Raw genomic sequence first — 23352 nt, 5'->3', positions numbered from 1 at the left:
AAGTGTTGGAGGATAATGCGTTGTATCCGGAGGTTGGTAGGGTGGTGTGTGAGAACGAGGGGGATCCTCTTGGGGCGGTTGTGGCGGGGGCGGGGTGTGAGGGATGTGTCGCGGGAAATGCGGGAGACGCGGTCAAGGGCGTTCTCAATCACCGTGGGGGGAAAGTTGCGGTCCTTAAAGAACTTGGACATCTGGGATGTGCGGGAGTGGAATGTCTTATCGTGGGAGCAGATGCGGCGGAGGTGGAGGAATTGGGAATAGGGGATGGAATTTTTGCAGGAGGGTGGGTGGGAGGAGGTGTATTCTAGGTAGCTGTGGGAGTCGGTGGGCTTGAAATGGACATCAGTTACAAGCTGGTTGCCTGAGATGGAGACTGAGAGGTCCAGGAAGGTGAGGGATGTGCTGGAGATGGCCCAGGTGAACTGAAGGTTGGGGTGGAAGGTGTTGGTGAAGTGGATGAACTGTTCGAGCTCCTCTGGGGAGCAAGAGGCGGCGCCGATACAGTCATCAATGTACCGGAGGAAGAGGTGGGGTTTGGGGCCTGTGTAGGTGCGGAAGAGGGACTGTTCCACGTAACCTACAAAGAGGCAGGCATAGCTGGGGCCCATGCGGGTGCCCATGGCCACCCCCTTAGTCTGTAGGAAGTGAGAGGAGTCAAAAGAGAAGTTGTTGAGTGTGAGGACGAGTTCAGCTAGGCGGATGAGAGTGTCGGTGGAGGGGGCCTGGTCGGGCCTGTGGGACAGGAAGAAGCGGAGGGCCTTGAGGCCATCTCCATGCGGAATGCAGGTGTACAGGGACTGGACGTCCATGGTGAATATGAGGTGTTGGGGGCCAGGGAATTGGAAGTCCTGGAGGAGGTGGAGGGTGTGGGTGGTGTCACGGACATAGGTGGGGAGTTCCTGGACCAAAGGGGAGAAAATGGAGTCCAGATAGGTGGAGATGAGTTCGGTGGGGCAGGAGCAGGCTGAGACGATGGGTCGACCAGGGCAGGCAGGTTTGTGGATTTTGGGAAGGAGATAGAAACGGGCCGTGCGGGGTTGGGGAACAATGAGGTTGGAGGCTGTGGGTGGGAGGTCCCCTGAGGTGATGAGGTCATGAATGGTGTTGGAGATGATGGTTTGGTGCTCGGGTGTGGGGTCATGATCGAGGAGGCGGTAGGAGGTGGTGTCGGAGAGTTGGCGTCTGGCCTCGGCGATGTAGAGGTCAGTGCGCCATACTACCACTGCGCCACCCTTGTCTGCGGGTTTGATGGTGAGGTTGGGGTTGGAGCGGAGGGAGCGGAGGGCTGCCCGTTCTGCGGGGGAGAGGTTGGAGTGGGTGAGAGGGGTGGAGAGGTTGAGGCGGTTGATGTCTCGACGGCAGTTGGAGATGAAGAGGTCGAGGGAGGGTAGGAGGCCTGGGGGTGGTGTCCAGGAGGAGGACTTGTGTTGGAAGCGGGTGAAGGGGTCAGTGGAAGGAGGGTTGGGTTCCCGGTTGAAGAAGTAGGCATGGAGGCGAAGACGGCGGAAAAACTGCTCTATGTCCGACCGTGACATAGAGCAGTTTTTCCGCCGTCTTCGCCTCCATGCCTACTTCTTCAACCGGGAACCCAACCCTCCTTCCACTGACCCCTTCACCCGCTTCCAACACAAGTCCTCCTCCTGGACACCACCCCCAGGCCTCCTACCCTCCCTCGACCTCTTCATCTCCAACTGCCGTCGAGACATCAACCGCCTCAACCTCTCCACCCCTCTCACCCACTCCAACCTCTCCCCCGCAGAACGGGCAGCCCTCCGCTCCAACCCCAACCTCACCATCAAACCCGCAGACAAGGGTGGCGCAGTGGTAGTATGGCGCACTGACCTCTACATCGCCGAGGCCAGACGCCAACTCTCCGACACCACCTCCTACCGCCTCCTCGATCATGACCCCACACCCGAGCACCAAACCATCATCTCCAACACCATTCATGACCTCATCACCTCAGGGGACCTCCCACCCACAGCCTCCAACCTCATTGTTCCCCAACCCCGCACGGCCCGTTTCTATCTCCTTCCCAAAATCCACAAACCTGCCTGCCCTGGTCGACCCATCGTCTCAGCCTGCTCCTGCCCCACCGAACTCATCTCCACCTATCTGGACTCCATTTTCTCCCCTTTGGTCCAGGAACTCCCCACCTATGTCCGTGACACCACCCACGCCCTCCACCTCCTCCAGGACTTCCAATTCCCTGGCCCCCAACACCTCATATTCACCATGGACGTCCAGTCCCTGTACACCTGCATTCCGCATGGAGATGGCCTCAAGGCCCTCCGCTTCTTCCTGTCCCGCAGGCCCGACCAGGCCCCCTCCACCGACACTCTCATCCGCCTAGCTGAACTCGTCCTCACACTCAACAACTTCTCTTTTGACTCCTCTCACTTCCTACAGACGAAGGGGGTGGCCATGGGCACCCGCATGGGCCCCAGCTATGCCTGCCTCTTTGTAGGTTACGTGGAACAGTCCCTCTTCCGCACCTACACAGGCCCCAAACCCCACCTCTTCCTCCGGTACATTGATGACTGTATCGGCGCCGCCTCTTGCTCCCCAGAGGAGCTCGAACAGTTCATCCACTTCACCAACACCTTCCACCCCAACATTCAGTTCACCTGGGCCATCTCCAGCACATCCCTCACCTTCCTGGACCTCTCAGTCTCCATCTCAGGCAACCAGCTTGTAACTGATGTCCATTTCAAGCCCACCGACTCCCACAGCTACCTAGAATACAACTCCTCCCACCCACCCTCCTGCAAAAATTCCATCCCCTATTCCCAATTCCTCCACCTCCGCCGCATCTGCTCCCACGATAAGACATTCCACTCCCGCACATCCCAGATGTCCAAGTTCTTTAAGGACCGCAACTTTCCCCCCACGGTGATTGAGAACGCCCTTGACCGCGTCTCCCGCATTTCCCGCGACACATCCCTCACACCCCGCCCCCGCCACAACCGCCCCAAGAGGATCCCCCTCGTTCTCACACACCACCCTACCAACCTCCGGATACAACGCATTATCCTCCAACACTTCCGCCATTTACAATCCGACCCCACCACCCAAGACATTTTTCCATCCCCTCCCCTGTCTGCTTTCCGGAGAGACCACTCTCTCCGTGACTCCCTTGTTCGCTCCACACTGCCCTCCAACCCCACCACACCCGGCACCTTCCCCTGCAACCGCAGGAAATGCTACACTTGTCCCCACACCTCCTCCCTCACCCCCATCCCAGGCCCCAAGATGACATTCCACATTAAGCAGAGGTTCACCTGCACATCTGCCAATGTGGTATACTGCATCCACTGTACCCGGTGCGGCTTCCTCTACATTGGGGAAACCAAGCGGAGGCTTGGGGACCGCTTTGCAGAACACCTCCGCTCAGTTCGCAACAAACAACTGCACCTCCCAGTCGCAAACCATTTCCACTCCCCCTCCCATTCTCTTGATGACATGTCCATCATGGGCCTCCTGCACTGCCACAATGATGCCACCCGAAGGTTGCAGGAACAGCAACTCATATTCCGCCTGGGAACCCTGCAGCCATATGGTATCAATGTGGACTTCACCAGTTTCAAAATCTCCCCTTCCCCTACTGCATCCCTAAACCAGCCCAGTTCATCCCCTCCCCCCACTGCACCACACAACCAGCCCAGCTCTTCCCCCCCACCCACTGCATCCCAAAACCAGTCCAACCTGTCTCTGCCTCCCTAACCGGTTCTTCCTCTCACCCATCCCTTCCTCCCACCCCAAGCCGCACCCCCAGCTACCTACTAACCTCATCCCACCTCCTTGACCTGTCCGTCTTCCCTGGACTGACCTATCCCCTCCCTACCTCCCCACTTACACCCTCTCCACCTATCTTCTTTACTCTCCATCTTCGGTCCGCCTCCCCCTCTCTCCCTATTTATTCCAGTTCCCTCCCCCCATCCCCCTCTCTGATGAAGGGTCTAGGCCCGAAACGTCAGCTTTTGTGCTCCTGAGATGCTGCTTGGCCTGCTGTGTTCATCCAGCCTCACATTTTATTATCTTGGAATCTCCAGCATCTGCAGTTCCCATTATCTCTGATAATGTAAGTGCTGTTTATGATAGAGATTTGAAGTCCAAATATCAGTTCAGATTTTACTCATTCATGTGCTTTATAGGAATTAAGCAGTTTATTGTCATTTATTTCCCAAATTCTTAATGTATTCCAGCACAATTTCATTCACAGTAATAGATCATCTATTACATTATCATTTTCAGATACATAACCAATTTTACATTAAATGTTTGAATCAATAAACTCTATTCAAACAATCCCACATAATGATTTATAGGGGGACAATAGGAACAGGAGTAGGCAGCTTAGCCACTTGAACCGGCTCCACTGTCCAATATGACCATGGCTGATCATCTAACCTGGTATCCTTTTCTGGCTTTCACCCCATACCTTTTTGATTCCTTTAGCCCCAAGAACTACATCTAACTCATTGAAAACACAGTGTTTTGGCCTCAAATGCTTTCAGTGACAGAGAATCCCACAAGCTTATTACTTTGTAGGTGAAGACATTTGTTCTCATCTCAGTCGTAAATGTCCTACCCAATATCCTTAGACTATGACCCCTAGTCGTGGACTATCCAGTCACCAGGGGCATCCTTTTTGCGTTTACTCAGTGTAATTCTGTTAGAATTTTGCATATTTCTATCAGATCACCCCCGCCATTCTTGTAAAGTCCAGTGATGCAGTCTTTTTTCATATGTTTGTCCTGCCATTCCAGGAGTTAAGCTGGTAAACCTTTGTCGCACTTTCTGTACTGCCAGAACATTCTTCCTCAGATAAAGAGACCAAAATTGCACAGAATACTCCAGGTGTGCCGTCACCAAAGCCCTGTACAATCATAGCAAGACATCCCTATTCCTTTCTTGAATCCTATTGCGATGAAGGCCAACATACTATTTGCTTTCTTCAGTGCCTGCGGTATCTGCATACTTACTTTTAGCACGTGGTGTTTAAGGGCACCTGGGTCTCATTGTACTTCCTCCTGTCTCAATCTATTACCAATCAGATATTAAACTGCCTCCTTGCTTTTACTGCCAATATGGATAATCTCTCATTTATCCACATTATTCTTTATCTGTCATGCATCTGCTCACTCAGTCAACTTGTGCAAATGACACTGAAGTGTCTCTGCATCTTCCTCACAGGTCACCCACCTGCCCTATCTTTGTGTCACCTGCATGTTTGGAGATATTACATTTAGTTCCCTCAATTTAATTATTAATATACATTGTGAACAGCTGGGGTCTTAACACTGCTCCTTGTAGTACTCCAGTATGCATTGTCTGTCACTTGGGGGAGAAAAGACCTGATGATTCTTATTCTTTGTTTCCTGTCTAGCCGTATTCTCTACCTCCAATCCTGTGCATTTAATTTCTAATCTGAGACCTTATCAAGTGCTCCAAGTTGACCAAATGCACCTGCTCCTCCTTATCTCCTTTTCCATTCAAGAATACTTCATCTGATATTAGTACAAATAGTTTGAAAAATACACCCCTGGCTTTTCTATTCGCATTCATAATCTTGCAATAAGACTGCGCTACTCCAAAGTCACTAGCATCAATTGCCATTTTAAAAGATTTGTAAAGGTAGAGGCAGCCAACTGGATCATTTAATAGGATTGCCTTCAGCGTCTGAAAGGTATCTTGGTAATGTGTTGACTATGATATCACTGATTGTTTTTGTAGCAAATCTGTTAAAGGTACAGTTATTCTGAAGTTGGCTGCAAATTTCAAACACAACCTGAACATTCCCTAAAATCTCATAATTTTTCATACAGCTTTAGGAATTCAATCAGAGTTTTCACTTATACTGTTTATGGCATCACTTGCCTTTACCTATTGCATGTCATGGTTAGGTTACCCTCACTTATGCTAAACTTATTACTAAGTCAGTGAACTGCAGTTGCTTAAATAGATCTTCTAGTTGTTTGTTCTTCCCAGGTGTGACGGTATGTTACAATGTTATAAACCTCAATAAATTGTTGGGACTTCCTGCACACCTCTATCATTCTCAACAAAAATATCCCACCTTATTACAATGGAAACACATAGGCCTTTGATTTTCACCTTCACCCTCAATACCTTCCTTTCTGATCTGTTGAGGGGGACTTAGAGCATTCTTAGATGGCTTTTCTTTTTCCTGGTTACTTGCCTTCTCTTCACTCTCCCACCCTGTACACTCCTGCAGTTTTATGGAGATGGTGGAAATTCAGGTTCGATTTTATGGATCAACTCATAATCATCAGCATTACTGCTGTCCTTCAGCAATTGCAATATTCTGCTCTTCAACGTGATCCTTCTAAATAAAAGATAGTGAGTATGTACCACTTTTAAAGCTCTCAGAGAAATGATTTTCTTGGAAATTAATAACATGCATATTGCTATACCAAAAACTATTAAAGATATAATACCACATCCAATAGGATCTGTTCTGATGTTGTTTATAAACTGTTCAAGAATATCAAAGAATAATTATTTAACAATATTTAAGAATAGAATATCTGACAATATCTAAGAATACAATATCCATCAACTTTTAAAGAAATATTTTACCTTAAAGCCCTGAGTAACTAAGATTTCTTCTCCTGGTAGGAGAAAATATCTTTTGAGAACTATTATCTGAGTTTTCCTAACTCTCAAGAAATTTTAGTGGAAGGGCCTTATTTTTATATTGTGTCTCAATCCCTCCTGCTTTGTAAATGTGAGTATTAATGCACTCTATACGTGCCTCCCACTTACATGTGATGCTGTGTAATTTTATATTGTTCCTTATTTATTCAGCAAAAATTCATTTATGAAGTTTTATCGAGTCAATATGTTTGTGATGTTTTTAATCCTTACATGGAGATTTCATCTAAGCTTCCCTTATTTTTCAATCTTAAAAGAATCCTCTAAAGACTAAAGTCTAGTTATTTCATTTGTCATCTTTGAGTGTTTGATGGCATTCATGTAATAAGGATCTTTCCATCACTTATCAGTTGAATACTTCAGGCAATGTGGATCCATTATCTGTCACCGGAGTGAATGCCTGAGTGTGATGGTGTCATGCCTGTTTTCCAGGCCTTCTTTTCAGTGATTAGACTATTATCAATATCTCTGTTAATATTAATTAAAGACATATGTATGTTGTTTCCATGTCCTGTTCTAGGTATATCCTAATTTCACAGTGGATCTTTCTGGTTTGCTACTCACTGTGATGGAGTCTTTAATGATTAACTGCTTGTTTACATGAATCTTTATGTGTAAATCTGTACATGCCCTACATGATTAATTACATTAGATTTTGAACCCAAGCTACATTTCTAAGCAGATTTTGTATCAATGCAGGCTGGATGAGCTTCACCTGAAACATGAGGTGAATAGTGTTTTGGTAAATCAAGTAATTGGGAAGTGGAGAGGGATTTAAACAAAATAGTCATATGTAAATCTGTACATGCCCTACATGATTAGTTACATTAGATTTTGAACCCAAGCTACATTTCTAAGCAGATTTTGTATCAATGCAGGCTGGATGAGCTTCACCTGAAACATGAGGTGAATAGTGTTTTGGTAAATCAAGCAATTGGGAAGTGGAGAGGGATTTAAACAAAATAGTCAGTGGAAGGCATGATGTTAGAGAAAATACAGAAAGTCAAAGGGAAACAGTATAATAATAATGCAGGGTAGTAACTAGGGTTATGGTAACCAATGTGTGGCAGTAAGGCATCAAGAGTACAAACCTAATTGTGTACCAGGTCAGAGATTGAAAAATTGGTAAAAGTAGAAGTAATGGCATTGTAACTGAAAGCGTGCAGCACTCACAACAAAATGGACGAACTGTTGGTACAGATGAAAATAAATATGTACAACCTGATAAATATTATAGAGATGCACTTGAAGGGCAACCAATTCTGGGACTTCAGAATATCTAATGTTTCAAAAAGTAAGTGAGCTTGGAGAAGATTTTAAGGTAGCTCTGTTAATTAAGGAATCCATTAGTACAGTAGTGACATGTGCGCAAAGCATAACAGGAGCACTTCTACAGAGCTTTTAAAAGGAATGGATATCCAAAAGCCACAATCCACCATTACCTCTGCCACAGACCACAGCAAGAAGACACAATATGGCATGACACACTGGTCACCCTGCTGTACTTCAGCGAGATATCAGAGATGACCACAAGATTACTCAGACCCCTAGGTATCAGGGTAGCCCACAAACAAATAACCACCCTGCGACAGCTACTGACGAACATAAAGGATCCCATACCCACAACCAATAAAACTAATGTAATTTATGAAATACCATGTAAGGACTGTGAGAAACATTACATAGGCCAAATTGTAAGAAAACTGGCAACAAGGATACACAAACACCAATTAGCCATCAAGAGACACGACTAATTCTCACTGGTCTCAATACACATGGACAATGAGGGACACGAATTTGACTGGCACACCACATCCATAATAGCACAAGCCAAACAGAGACATGCCAGGGAATTACTAGATGCCTGGCATTCCAACCAGAACTGCATCACAAACACCATTGAACTGGACCGATATACAAACCACTGAAGAACAAAACCAGAAGTAATACCAACCACCCTAGCAAACCAAGGCATATAAATAACAAGCGGGATGGAAGACCAGCGCTTCACCAGAGGCGCACTGACGATATTACCTAGCGGGGTGACAAAATGTCTGCAATTAAACGCTCTGACTTGTCAAGCAAATCTGCAACATCATTTCTCAAAGGTATTTAAAGATCAAGGTATAGACAGGACAGAGGAACGTGAACCAATGCCATCAACAAAGAAAATGCGCTAGGCAACCTATTGGACCTAAAGGTTGACCATGCCCTAGGAACGTACGGCCTACATCTTTGGGACTTAAAGTAAGTGGCTGTTGAAAAAAGTAGATTAATTCATTCTCATTTCCAACCCTCCTAAGATTTTGGAAGGATCAGAGAAAATGGAAAACTGCTAACGTAACACTATTTGATAAGGTGCCACATTAAATGTTGTGGGGATCATATGGTGTATTGCATAAAGGATTGGTTTGCTAACAGTCAGCTGGCAGTAGAAATACATAGATATTTTTGACTTGGCAAGGTGTAATTAGTAGAGTGACAAGCATCAGTGTTGGGACCTTAACTGTTGACACTCTATCAATAATTGGGATGTAGGGCACAAACATCTGGTAGCTATATTTGATGAAGACCTTTGAGGTATATATTCTTAAAAGTTTCTACTGTCCTACATTTTAATGTCATTTCCCAGTCCATTTTTGTTAGCTATTCCTTCATTAAATTATAATTACCTTTATTGAGGTTTAAATCATAGTCCTGGACTCATCTACTGAGGTATGTAGGAAAGTAACTTAGTTTGAGGAGTAAAGAGCCTGCAATGGCAAAAAGATAGGTTTATGATGCAAACTTTCTGATATAGGTGCATTTTTCTTTGATTTCACACCCACTTAGTGTCTGATACAGGGTGGTTTTCTGGGGCCCGCAGTGTCCAGGTCAGGGTGCATTCACTATACTCGGGTGAGGGAAAGGCCAATAAGCTTCAGACGGGGTGGGTGGGCCTGCTATGCTCAGGTTGAGGGCTGACGGCTAAGGTCAGGAGCAACACACTACCCATGATTTCTGGCCCTGTCCCTAACCATCCTTTCACTCAGTTAAAAATTGCCCCAAATGTGGTGAGCAGTTTAGCAACTAGAATGCAGCATATTCATTGGTTGTCATCAAGACAAATTTCATACTGGCCTTCACGATTCTCATCCTCAAAGACCAAATACAATTTGGTGCACCTGTACTCATGTCAAGGACATATTTTTCATAAGTCCATAGATGCAGTACTTGAATTCAGTAAAATTACTGAATATTCAACTTAAAAAATAAAAATAAAATCACTTGAGAAATGACTGCTCCAATGCAAAAAGTGATCTCTGAAATGCATCCATTGTACCCGGTGCGGCTTCCTCTACATTGGGGAAACCAAGCGGAGGCTTGGAGACCGCTTTGCAGAACACCTCCGCTCAGTTCGCAACAAACAACTGCACCTCCCAGTCGCAAACCATTTCCACTCCCCCTCCCATTCTCTAGATGACATGTCCATCATGGGCCTCCTGCAGTGCCACAATGATGCCACCCGAAGGTTGCAGGAACAGCAACTCATATTCCGCCTGGGAACCCTGCAGCCATATGGTATCAATGTGGACTTCACCAGTTTCAAAATCTCCCCTTCCCCTACTGCATCCCTAAACCAGCCTAGTTCGTCCCCTCCCCCCACTGCACCACACAACCAGCCCAGCTCTTCCCCCCCACCCACTGCATCCCAAAACCAGTCCAACCTGTCTCTGCCTCCCTAACCGGTTCTTCCTCTCACCCATCCCTTCCTCCCACACCAAGCCGCACCCCCATCTACCTACTAACCTCATCCCACCTCCTTGACCTGTCCGTCTTCCCTGGACTGACCTATCCCCTCCCCACCTCCCCACCTATACTCTCTCCACCTATCTTCTTTACTCTCCATCTTCGGTCCGCCTCCCCCTCTCTCCCTATTTATTCCAGCTCCCTCTCTCCATCCCCCTCTCTGATGAAGGGTCTAGGCCCGAAATGTCAGCTTTTGTGCTCCTGAGATGCTGCTTGGCCTGCTGTGTTCATCCAGCCTCTCATTTTATTATCTTGGAATTCTCCAGCATCTGCAGTTCCCATTATCTCTGAAGTGCAGGTTCTCTGTACTTTGCATCCACTTTTATTGACACAGCACATGATCTGCAACTGAAAGCCAAGGTTTATGCTATTGTCATTGTCAAAGTGCAATTTAAATTCCATTTAAGTGACAGGGTTTAGATTGGTGTCTTGCAGTTTGAGCCAGAGGAAATGGCAAGACCATCACCTGGATTTTTTTCAAAAGTTTTTTTTAATATTTGTCAATGAAAACCTTGTTGTTCCAATTGTGCACAATGCAGATGTCCAGAGTAAAGCAAATACATTCTGATCCTTTTTGCATTGCACTCTTGGTGTGGGTTGTAACACATAACCTGAGGATATTATGAAGCATTTTAAACTGTATACTTAAATGGTTTGATTTGTTGCTTTATGAGGAATCAGCACATATTGTAATTTCCAATACCTATTTCTTAAGCCTGAACAGATTTATTTGTTCTTTACTGCAGCTCAATAGCTTAGCATTTGGAACTTGTGAAAGTAGTGAAATCACTAAACCTTGTAGATTGTTGCCTTCTCAGAATTTTTGATTTATTTTTAAGCTGGCTGAAAGTGGCAGAAGTCATTCTATTCTGATGGATATAGCAGAGTCAGCGTACAGATTTACACTTGGTGGAATTGCTGGAGGTTAGTTGAAATACATTTTCTTTCCCTGCATATATACACAATTTCTGTATATTAAAAAATGCTTTCTCTACCTTCCTTTGGATGAGATTCTTCATTGTATCGATGAGAGACCATATCATTCAAACCTTTATATAAGTGCTTTTGTACCTGCCACAGATCAGAGGCAGTATTTCTGTCTCACTTGGCTCCAGACTAGCTTCAGAAGAGACAAGTTAATAATGAGTTAGAGTTACTTCTGATGCAATTTTAATTAAAATCTTTCTTTGTAAACTTGGCAGATGAAAAGAACCTAATTGATGAATGTGGTTCTACTATGGGAGCAAATTACTGTCTCTTGCTTTGTCTCCATTGTTACAGGTTTTAAAATAACTTTATTGATACTCTGCTCTGCAGCCACAGGTGCCACTTCTGTCTATCCAATTGACCTAGTGAAAACTCGAATGCAAAACCAACGTTCCACAGGAGCATTTGTGGAAGAGATCATGTACCATAACAGCTTTGATTGCTTCAGAAAAGTGCTACGATATGAAGGCATCGTTGGACTTTATAGAGGTCAGTTTGTGCATTGCTGTACAGTCAGTGCACGTTATTGACAGGATTTTTCAAAGGAAATACGATCTTTCTGTTCCAGGCAGCAGAGATTACTACTCATTTGATAAAACCTGTCCACATACTTTGCTTGAAGAATATGTCACCATTCGTAGAACTGCTTACAATTCAAACAAGTTCCAACTTAGCTAGGAGGGCTGTTTTGATTTTTTTTCCTCGTCTGACTCCTCCATTGGATAGACAGTTTGAATTTAAAACAGGAGGTATTGTCAATCATATATCTCTAAATCAGACCCCATACAACTCAGGAACAGAATCAAGCCACTCAGTTTCCCTTAGTTATAAATGAAAAACTAGTTTATTGCAAACAAGACAAGTGAAGATGTAAAGATTATTAACAAAAGTTGAAACAGTCCAAATATGTGCAGCGAACCTTTTTGAAAGTTAGTACTGTACACAACCTCTAAGTCTAGGGAAAATACATCAAAATGCTGCAGAGAGTTATTTTAAATGTATTTTGGCCAATTAACTATTAGATTTAGGGAAAAAAAATATGGATTGTCCAAATGTTAGTCTATAGCTGAAGTCATTTTGCATACAAGCTGTTGGCACTAATGTGCCTAATTCAATCAGTTGTGGATGGCTGAAATCGTTTTTCTGGAGACTGGTGTAAATTTCAAATGGTCCTTTAGCAACACTCCAGTTGAGATCGTCATGCTTAAAGCAGAGGGGTGAAAGTGTGTTGCTCGTTTGGCTATTTATGTCAGGCTGTAAGTTTACAAATCATAACAAACTGTTAACTTTTTTTTTGGTTTGCTACTGTAAGGTTTTGTTTTCTTTATTGACCTGTTCTGATATTTAACTCAGTGTTAACTTTGTGAATTGCCAAGAAAACGTTACAAACTGATGTCAGTAGACTTCCACAAATTGAGCATTACATTTAAAGAATTTTTAAATTTATTGGATAACTTACTCAGTCTACTTACAGTTAGTCACTTGAACTGTACTATAATATCTATATTATACACGGGGAAAAGTAATCCTCCTTGCTCTCAGGATGCACACATTTTGACAGTTACTCTTATAATTTATTGGATGACTTCATGTTCAAGAGTGTTTTCAAAATTAGAAGTAGAAATCTGTTCTACTCGTCAGAATTTTACATGGTTGTTTGGGACAGTGACAGAAGCTTGAAAAGGCATATATCGGTAAAAAATACTGGATCAGAAGTCTAATGGCTTCATGTGCTTGCTTGTTTTACTGATACCACCAACATAAAGAACAGACTTCAAGCAGCAATACAATGGAAGGTAGTTAACATAGCTAGGAGATAGCAAGCACTGCGGATGTTGGTGTCAGAGACAGCAGTGTGGAGCTGGAGGAAACAGAGGTCAGGCAGCATCAGAGGAGCAGGAAAGCTGACATTTTGGATCAGGACCCTTCGTCAGAAAAACTGATCAATCATCATCATCAGTTGTGTGAGTGATTTTAGGTTTTGCGAGTTATGCAATGATAATTCACAAGTATTCCAAGCTTCATTTGCTGAAAGAAGATGGCAAGTAAGTGGGATTTTGGTATTGGCTGTAACCAACAACAAAACAACGGAACAACTTGGTCATGACAGAGAGAGTGGAGCAGTGCAGGCACCAGTACCTGAAAGCTAGAGTGGGGAAAAGTTGTGTGGCCAGGGTGTCATTGGCACAATAGTGTCTTTTCAAAGGAAACAAGGGAAATGACGGGCTGGTGCCAGCTTTGTACCAAGCTTTTCATGGTGAGAGAGTTCACTTCCCAAGCACTTCTTACACCCAGGTTTCTGGCCCCCAGTGAGGAGTAAAAGCATTTGAGGGGAAGTGAGATCTGGCCCTAGGCAGCCTCCAGGCCTGTGAGGACCATTGGTTGTGTTGGGGATGCCAAAGAATGATGCATACTGGCATGTGAACAGCCTCCTGTGAGTAAAAGAGTCTATAGCCATCCGTAACATAGCCAGTTCCAGATATCTGAATGATGTGTCAACAAAGCGTCTGACACCAAGGGAGGCTGTTGCTGATTTACGTGCCATGCTGCAGGGCTAATAGGGACACCTTCAGTTTTGTGGATACGCAGTATCAAAGGTGCTGAAGATCCCTGTGGCTGTGAAATTTTAATCCTCTGTTTCTTCTCAGTGATCCACTGAAGATATCATAGAATTCCTACAGTGTGGAAACGGGCCATTCAGCCCAACAAGTCCACACTGCCCCTCTGAAAAGCATCCCACCCAGATGCATTCCCCTATCCCTGCATTTCTCATGTCTAACCCACCTAACCTGGGCACTATGGGCAACTCAGCATGACCAATCCACCTACCCTGCCCATCTTTGGACTGTGGGAGGAAACCGGAGTGCCCAGAGGAAACCCATGCAGACATGGGGAGAATGTGCAAACATCACATATAAAGTACCCGAGGCTGGATTTGAACCCAGGTCCCTGGTGCTATGAGGCAGCAGTGCTAACCACTGAGCTACCACGCTGCCCTATCTGTGGGACCTGGAAGTCATTGACACATTGTGGGGAGTAAGGATTTTGTGCTTTGTTGAAGTGGTTTGGGTTTGTGAATTTGTGTGTTACCACACTGATCTGCCGAGTCACATGGAGAGGTCTGTTTGCGATGGGTGCTATCGCCTAAATGCCAAGCATCAGTGAGTGCATATGTTTCTTTAAAAAGAGCTTCTGTTCACTCAACTGGTATATGACCATGGTAGAAAGATCCTTTAGTTGTGTGCACAGTTCCTGGGAACTATCAAGTAGACCACAGGGCTTCTTAAAGCAGGTAAGGTTCTGAGATTGATTTTCTGCGCTCTTTATTGTGTCTCAGTGAGGATTTTGAATTTCATGACTGCTATGCATTGTAGAATCTGGCGTTGAGAAAGGGGAGGCATTGAACAACAAGGATTTTAAACATTGCTGTTTTTTGCAAATTACTAATGAAAGGGCCTGTGTTCACTGTTTTTGATTCTGAATGGTGCCCACTGTACCTCATACTACCCTGCTGTGGGTAGGTGTCTCAAAAATGTGAATAGGTGAAGCTAGAAGTTTCACACTTCTGCTTTGCAGTAAACCAGTGAGTGTTTTTCTCCACTAACAAGATGCTGCCATCAAGCCAAAAAGACATTTTCCCTATCAAATAAGTGAATAATATCTGCATTTCAGTGCCGGTGTGATACTAGGTATATGGGTGGAACATATAAAACAACATACCCCATTGACATTTGCAGCAGGCAGCATGCCAGTTGTGTTTAATCAGCCTGTGCTTGTAAGCCTCAGAAAAGTACGTCTGCCATTAAATGTGATTCTGCTACTGGAAATCAATTATTAAATTATCTGGACTCTGCTAAGAATTAGCATTTGGGTGAGGTAGAGACTGCATATATTAATACACAGAACCATGTTTTATGTAAGCAGACTAATTCATACATACAGAACATCTGTTTTTCATGGAAAAATAAAGGATCATGGAGACTGTCAATCTCTGCTGTGTTTTCATTGTAACAGCTTGACCAGTCAGAGTCTGAGAATTAAAATTGAAATTCGTTGTTCTTGCTGCATTTCCATGCCAATGGTGCTCAGATAATCTTTTACTTCTTAGCCTCTTTTATAAATTTATGTCGTTTCTCCAAGTTTTGTTTGCATCCTAGCCCTGATGAGTACAAGATGAAAAACTTTGTTTCGGTCTCCATTTAGCAACTTTTAAGTTGTGTACTACCAAGCAATGAGGATCTTCTGGATCACAAGTTACCTCCTCCCAACTAAGACCATGAATGAAGTCACAAAGAAGTAGCTTGAACTGGAAAGAAATCTATCAAAAATAGAGGTGAGAAGAGTATGGCTGTCTTTGATATCAAGGCAGTATTTGACTGAGTAGCATCAAGGAGCGCTGACAAAATTGAAATCACTGAAAGGCAGAGAGAAATCTCCATTGGTTGGAGCTAAGCCAAGCATAATGGCAAATGAATGTGATTCTTAGAGGTCATCACCCTCTTCTCCACTACAATTAGGGATAGGCAATAAATGATGGCCTAGCCAGTGACACCCACATCTCATGCACAAATAATAAAAACAATTCCCAGTAGGAAGGGCAGAGTGCTGGACATCGAGAGCCAGAGAAGATGTCTGAGGACCATAGAATCTACAGGCAGAGGCAAAGCTTCCTGGACAAGATTGAGAAGTCGGGTTGAAGGACACTGCAACTTTCTAGACAGATAGCTATAAAATTCTGTGCTCTCATCATTTTTGAGCTCACAATTCACAGCAGCAATAGTCACTTGCTGCCACTGGCAGTCAAGCACAAATGTTGCCCTGAATTTGTTTGCCGCTAAATCCTTTCAAGGGTCAGCTGCTGACCTCTGTGGCATCTCACAATTTGTTACACATTGCTGCATCGCCCAGGTGACACATGCTTTCTTCTTCAAGACTGGACAACACATGAGCTTCCCAGCTGATGGGGTATCTTGGGCTCAGGGTGTACTGGGTTTAGCAGCAGAACAGAATTTCCCCAGCTGAAGGGTGTTGTAACACCGAATTTGCCATCACAGCACCAGTGGCTTGCCGGAAATACCCATTCAGAGAAAGACCTACCGAGCTTTTAGCTAGTCTTTCATGGATGTATATGTTTTCCTAATGGATGCTATGATGATTTCATTCTTCACCAGTCTAGTAGATGGTAGATTTCACTAAGGAAAGGTACCTTGTTGTGAATGAGAACTTTGAGGAGCAGGAAAATGGGCTTGAACGGTTCAAGATTGAGGAAGTTGATGCGCTGGAAATTTTGACAAACATTAAGATTGATAAGTTCCCAGGGCCAGACCAGATTTATCCTAGGTTGCTCCGGGAAGTGAGAAAGGAGGTTGCTAAGCTGCTGGCAAAGATCTTTGATTCCTCACTCTCCATGGGAGCCGTACCGGAAGATTGGAGGGAGGCAAATGTTGTTCCTCTTTTCAAGAAAGGGAATAGGGAAATCCCTGGAAATTACAGACCAGTCAGTCTTACGTCTGTGGTTAGCAATGTTTTGGAAAGAATTCTGAGGGATAGGATTTATGACTATTTGGAAAAGCAGAGTGTGATTAAAGGGAGTCAGCATGGCTTTGTGAGGGGCAGGTCATGCCTTACAAATCTTATTGAGTTCTTTGAGGAAGTCACGAGACAGGGTCGAGGGTCGAGCAGTGGATGTGGTGTACATGGACTTCAGCAAGGCATTTGATAAGGTTCACCACAGCAGGCTCATTCATAAAGTCAGGAGGTATGGGATACAGGGTGATTTGGCTGTCTGGATTCAGAATTGGTTGGCTGACAGGAGGCAGAGAGTGGTTGTAGATGGTAAGTATTCTGCCTGGAAGTCAGTCCTGAGTGGTGTCCCGCAGGGCTCTGTTCTTGGGCCTCTGCTCTTTGTAGTTTTCATAAATGACTTGGATGAGGAGGTTGAGGGGTGTGTTAGTTTGTTTGCTGATGACACAAAGGTTGGAGGTGCCGTTGATAGTATCGAGGGCTATTGCAGGCTTCAGCGAGACATTGACAGAATGCAGAGCTGGGCTTAGAAATGGCAGATGGAGTTCAACCTGGATAAATGCGAAGTGATGCATTTTGGAAGGCCAAACTTAAATGCTGAATATGTCATTAAAGGCAGGATTCTTGGCAGTGTGGAGGAACAGCGGGATCTTGTTGTTCAAGTGCATAGCTCCTTCAAAGATGCCACCCAGGTGGATAAGGTTGTTAAGAAAGCATATGGTGTTTTGGCTTTCATTAACGGGGGATCAAGTTTAAGAGCCGCGAGGTTATGCTGCAGCTCTACAAAACCCTGGTGAGACCACACTTGGAAGATTGTGTCCAGTTCTGGTCGCCCTATTACAGGAAAGATGTGGAGGCTTTGGAGAGGGTGCAAAGGAGATTTACCAGGATGCTGCCTGGACTGGAGGGCTTGTCTTACGAGGAGAGGTTGACTGAGCTCGGACTTTTCTCTCTGGAGAGAAGGAGGAAGAGAGGTGACCTGATCGAGGTGTACAAGGTAATGAGAAGCATGGATAGAGTCGATAGCCAGAGACTTTTCCCCAGGGCAGGATTGACTGCCGCAAGGGGTCATAGTTTTAAGGTGTTAGGAGGAATGTATAAAGCAGACGTCAGAGGGAGGTTCTTCACCCAGAGAGTTGTGAGCACATGGAATACTTTACCAGTGGTAGTCGTGGAAGCAGAGTCATTAGTGACATTTAAGCGACTGCTGGACATGCACATGGACAGCAGTGAATTGAGGGGAATGTAGGTGAGGTTATTTTATTTTTGGATTAGGATTATTCCATGGCACAACATCGTGGGTTGATGGGCCTGTACTGCGCTGTACTTTTCTATGTTCTATGTTCTATGGTACACATTGCTACTACTGAGTGTTGGCAGTGGGAGGACTGAATGTTTGTGGATGTGGTGTCAGTTGGCAGGCTCCTTTGTCAGGATGTTGTTAAGCTCCTTCAGTGTTGTTGGGGCAAGTATCCATGTAAGTGAGGAATATCACTAGTATCCTTGCATACAGATGAGGAAGGACACCATTTTGATTGGGACGACACATCCATCCTAGGACAAGCCAAACAGAAACATGCACAAGAATTCCTAGAAGCATGGCATTCTGACCAGAACTTCATCAACAAACACATTGATTTGGAGCCAATCTACCACCCTCTAAGAAAAAGAACAGGAAATGACATCACCAATGCAGGAAATGACATCACCAACCCAAGGAAACCTAAACGGATAAATAGAAAGCGAGACATAACACCAGTGCTTCATAGGAGGCTCACTGATGATGTTACCTAGAATGGTGACGAAACATTTGAAAACTAACCTTCCAGCTCAGCGAGCAAACTCACATCCAGAAACTCAACCTGAGCTACAAATCTTCTCAAAACTCGCTAGTGAGGAATATTCCATAATACTCCTGACTTGTGCCTTGTGGATAATGGACCGGCTTTGGGAAGTCAGAACTTGAATTACTTGCTGCAGTACTCCTAACTTCTGACCTATTGTTATAGATACTGTCTTTACATTGGTGAGTCCAGTTCAGTTTTTGGTCAGTGATTGCCTCTAGGATGTCAGATCGGTCTTCCTGGGAGGCAGCCCAGGGAAAGCCCAGGCCCTGGACGGTGTGTCTAGCTGAGCACTCAGATCCATTGTGGACTAATTGGCGAAGGTATTTACTGACATCTTCAACCTCTCCCTCCTACAAGCTGTAGTCCCCATCTGTTTCAAGAAGACCACCATCATCCCTACACTTAAGAAAGCACATGCTCTGACCACAATAATCATGAAGTGCTCAGAGGGGCAGGTCATGGTCCACATCACCCCCAGTCTCCCAGCCTGCATCGATCCCATACAATTTGCATACTGAAGTAACAGGTCCACAGAGGATGCCATATCCTTAGCCTTGCACTCATGCCTGGAACATCTGAACATCAAAGACACCTACATCACAGTCCTACTCATTGACTACAGCTCTGCCTTCAACACTATTATTACCTCCAGATTGATCTCAAAACTCAGTGACTTTGATCTTGGCTCCGCTTTCTGCAACTGGAACCTCAACTTTCTGATCCACAGGCCACAACCAGTGAGGATAAGTAACTGTATCTCCTCCTCTGCAATAACACCCAACACTGGAGTCCTCCAAGGATGCATCCTCAGCCCCCTACTGTACTGCTTTTACATCTACAACCGTGTTGCCAAATTCCAAATGAATGCCATCTACAAGTTGGCTGACGACACCACCATACAGATATCTAACAATAACGAGTCAAACAGAAGGGAGACAGAAGGCTTGGTGATGTGTGCAATGAAAACAATCTGTCTTTCGACATCAGCAAAACTAAAGAACTGATCCTTGACTTCAGAAAGAAAGAAGGAGAACATGTCTCATCTGCATCTACGGATCCAAGGTTGAAAGGGTGAAGAGCATCAAATTATTTGGAGTGACGATGACCAACAACCTATCTTGGACTTGCCATGTGGATGCGATAGTCAAGAAGGCACAACAGTGCCATTTATTCTTGCAGCAGCTCATGAAATTTGCATGCCCATAAGGTTCCTCATTTAATTTCTACGGCTATACCATTGAAAGCATACTGTCCGGGTGCATAACGGCCTAGTATGGCAACTGCTGTATCCAGGGACATTAGAAAGTACAGAAGGTGGTGTGCACAGCCCAGATCAACACAGAACCCAACCTTTCATCCATAGACTCCATTCACATGGCTCGCTGCAGCGGAAAGACTACCAATATCATCAAAGACCCATTGCACCTTGGTAATGATCTCCTACAACCTCCTCTGTTAGGCAGAAGATACAGAAGCCTGAGCATGTGCACTAGCATGTTGAGCAACAGCTTCTTCCCGGCCATGATGAATGGACTCTGTGTAGGCTCAAATAATGCTGATCTTGCTAATGTTGATCTCGCCTAGTGCACACCTTGTGCAGAGTAACCTGTATGCCTCTGTCTCAGCCTTTTTAATCTGTACATCCTTTGCTTACTGTGATCTGCCTGTATCGCTCATAAACAAAGCTTTTCATTTGTATTTTGGTACACGTGACAACAAATACATAAATCAACTGAAATAAATTGGGTGTTGGTAGTGAGGGACTCAGGTAAAGTTGTTTAATGTGATCGGATGGTGGTTAAATTGTCTCTTATTGGAGACGATCATTGCCTGGCATTTGTGGGTGTGAAAGTGAATTTCCAATTCTTTAAGCCAAACATGGATATTGTCCACTTCTTGTTGCATTTGGAAATGAACTGCTTCAGTATGTGAGGAGTCATGAATGTTGCTGAACATTGTGCAATCACCGGTGAATATTTCCGCTTTTAACCTTGTGGGGGAAGGAAGGTAAGTGATAAAGCAGCTGTGGATGGATAGGCGTAGAACATCCCCTTGAGGTACTCTTGCAGTGATGTCCTGGAGCTGAGATAATTGAATCCTAATAACCAGAACCATCTTTTCCATATCAGCTGTTGTTTGATAGCACTGTTGCAGACACCTTTAATCAAGTAGACAGGTGGGACACTAATTGGCTTGGTTGGGGTTTTGGATTTTGTTCTGTTTTTGAGTTACAAGACGTATCTGGGCAATTTTCCACACTGATGGGCCGATGCCAGTGTTGTGGCTGTGCTGAAACAGCTTAGCTAGAAGTGCAGCAAGTTCTGGAGCATAAGCCTTCGGTACTATTGCTGAAATGTTATCAGGGCCTGTAGTCTATGCAGTATCCAGTGCCTTCACCTGTTCCTTGATATTACATACACTGAATCAAATTGGCTGAAGACTGACTGTAAGACTGGGGACCTCTGGAAGAGGCCGGGATGGATCATCCAGTTGGCACTTCTGGCTGAAGATTGTGGCAAATGCTTCAGCCATATCTTTTGCTCTGATGAGCTGGGCATCCTGTCATTAAGAATGGAATATTTGTGGAGCCTCTGTCTTCAATGAGTTGTTTTATCCACCGTGATTCATGACTGGATGTGGCAGGATTCTAGAGCTTAGATCTGATCTGTTCTTTTATGATCACTTTGCTCTATCACTTGGTGCTTATGGTGTTTCGCATGCAAGTAGTTCTGTTTTCTAGCTCCATGATGTTTACACCTGAGTTTTAGGTATGCCTGGTGCTGCACTCCTACACTCCTCTTTGAAGCAAGGTTAATCCCCATCTTGATGGTAGAGCGGGGGACATGCAATGCCACGAGTTGCAGATCACACTGGAGTTCAATTCTACTGCTGTTGATGGCCGACAATACTCTATGGATGCCCAGTCTTAAGTTGCTAGATCTGTTCGAATTGTATCTCGTTTAATCTGGTGATAGTGCCACCAACATGACAGAGGGTATTCTCAATGTACAGGTAGAACTTGATCCCACAAGTACTGTGTGGTGGTCATTATTAACTGAAATTGTCATTGATAGATGCATCTGCGGGTGGCATATTGGTATTAAAGTCATGAGTGTTTTTCCCTTTGTTTGTTGTCTCATCCCGTACCATAGACCCATTCCAGCAATAATGTCCTTTTGGATGTGACCAGCTTGATCAATAATACTGCTGTAGGTCTCACACCTGATGGTGGACATTCAAATACATTGTGTGTTCCTGCCTCTCTCAGTGCTTCCCCGAGCTGTTTGTTCAACATGGAAGAGTACTGATTCATCAGTCATAAAAGGATGGCGCATGATAATCAGCAGGAGGTTTCCTTGCCCTTGTTTAACATGAGATTTCATGGGATCTGAAGTGACTGTTGAGGACTCCCAAGGCAACTCCCTCCCGACTATGCCACTGTGCTGTTACCTTTGCTGCGTTTGCCATGCTGGTGGGACAGGACATATCCAGGGATGGGAATGGTTTTGGTGTAACTGGGACATTGTCTGTAAAGTATGATTCCTTGATAATAACTGTGGATGTTGTTTAACTATGCTGTGTGGCAGCCCTCCCAATTTTGCCACTAGCTCCCAGTTGTTAGTTAGGAGGAGTTTGCAAGGTCGATAGAGCTGTTTCTACTGTTGTCATTTCTGGTGCTGAGGCCACTGTCAAGTGGTCTATCCAGTTTCATTTCTTTGTTGAGACTTTGTGGCAATTGATACAACTGAGTGGCTTGCTAGACCATTTCAGGGGGCAGTTGTGTGTATTGCTATGGCTCCATAGTCGCATGTAAGCCAGACCACGAGAATATGGCAGATTTCCTTTACTGAAGGACATAAAGAGAGCCTGATGGTTTGTTCTCCCAACAATCAACAATGGATTCCTAGTCAACAGTAGCTTCTTAATTCCAGATTTTATTTTTATTGAATTCAAATTCCACCATCTGCCACAGCGGATTCAGACCCAAATCCTGAGAACATTACCAGAATTTCTGGATTAATAGTTATTAATATTAATAATAGATAGCACCACTAATGCCACTGGCATATTCTGATGTTTGTTTTAACTTCTGTCTGTTTCCTTCTTTTCATTTTTTGTTCTCCTATATTTGCTTCTGAGGGATGAGCATTTACTTTTGCCGTTCTCCTTCTTGTCACAAACAGGTAAACCCTCTTTCACTTCCTACTCATACTTCTTGCTACTTCAGTCATATTCTTTGTTCCAGCTTTAGCAATTTCCTCATCATCATTTTTTTTAGGTTTACGTCTGGTATAGGTAACATTGTAGATCTATTCTTTTAATCAGTTACTATGTTTGCCTTTGTAAGTAAACTATGACTTTCCTCGTGAAGTTTTTTATTATTCAATGAGGTGTATTTCTGTTGAGAGTATTGCATTATTTATTTTAATGGTTGACATTTTACCACTGCTGTTGTATCTTCTAATCTATTTTCCCAACCTACTTCACTGAACTTGCCCCTCGTAGATATATAATTGATTTTCTTTGA

General features: G+C 44.4%; 1 protein-coding gene across 1 annotated transcript in view; it reads left to right on the top strand.

Annotated features, from left to right (window-relative positions):
- LOC125464790 (electrogenic aspartate/glutamate antiporter SLC25A13, mitochondrial) overlaps positions 1-23352 on the top strand; it is a 197609-nt gene that overhangs the window by 84431 nt on the left and 89826 nt on the right. The window contains exons 10-11 of the mRNA XM_048557633.2: positions 11324-11391; positions 11785-11943. Coding sequence (XP_048413590.1) covers positions 11324-11391; positions 11785-11943 — 227 coding nt within the window. The remainder of the gene's footprint in view (positions 1-11323; positions 11392-11784; positions 11944-23352) is intronic.

This window comes from Stegostoma tigrinum, chromosome 2 (assembly GCF_030684315.1).
Source record: "Stegostoma tigrinum isolate sSteTig4 chromosome 2, sSteTig4.hap1, whole genome shotgun sequence".
NCBI lineage: Eukaryota > Metazoa > Chordata > Chondrichthyes > Orectolobiformes > Stegostomatidae > Stegostoma > Stegostoma tigrinum.
Note: the sequence above shows the minus strand (reverse complement) of the source record. Positions and strands in the feature narration are given on the sequence as shown.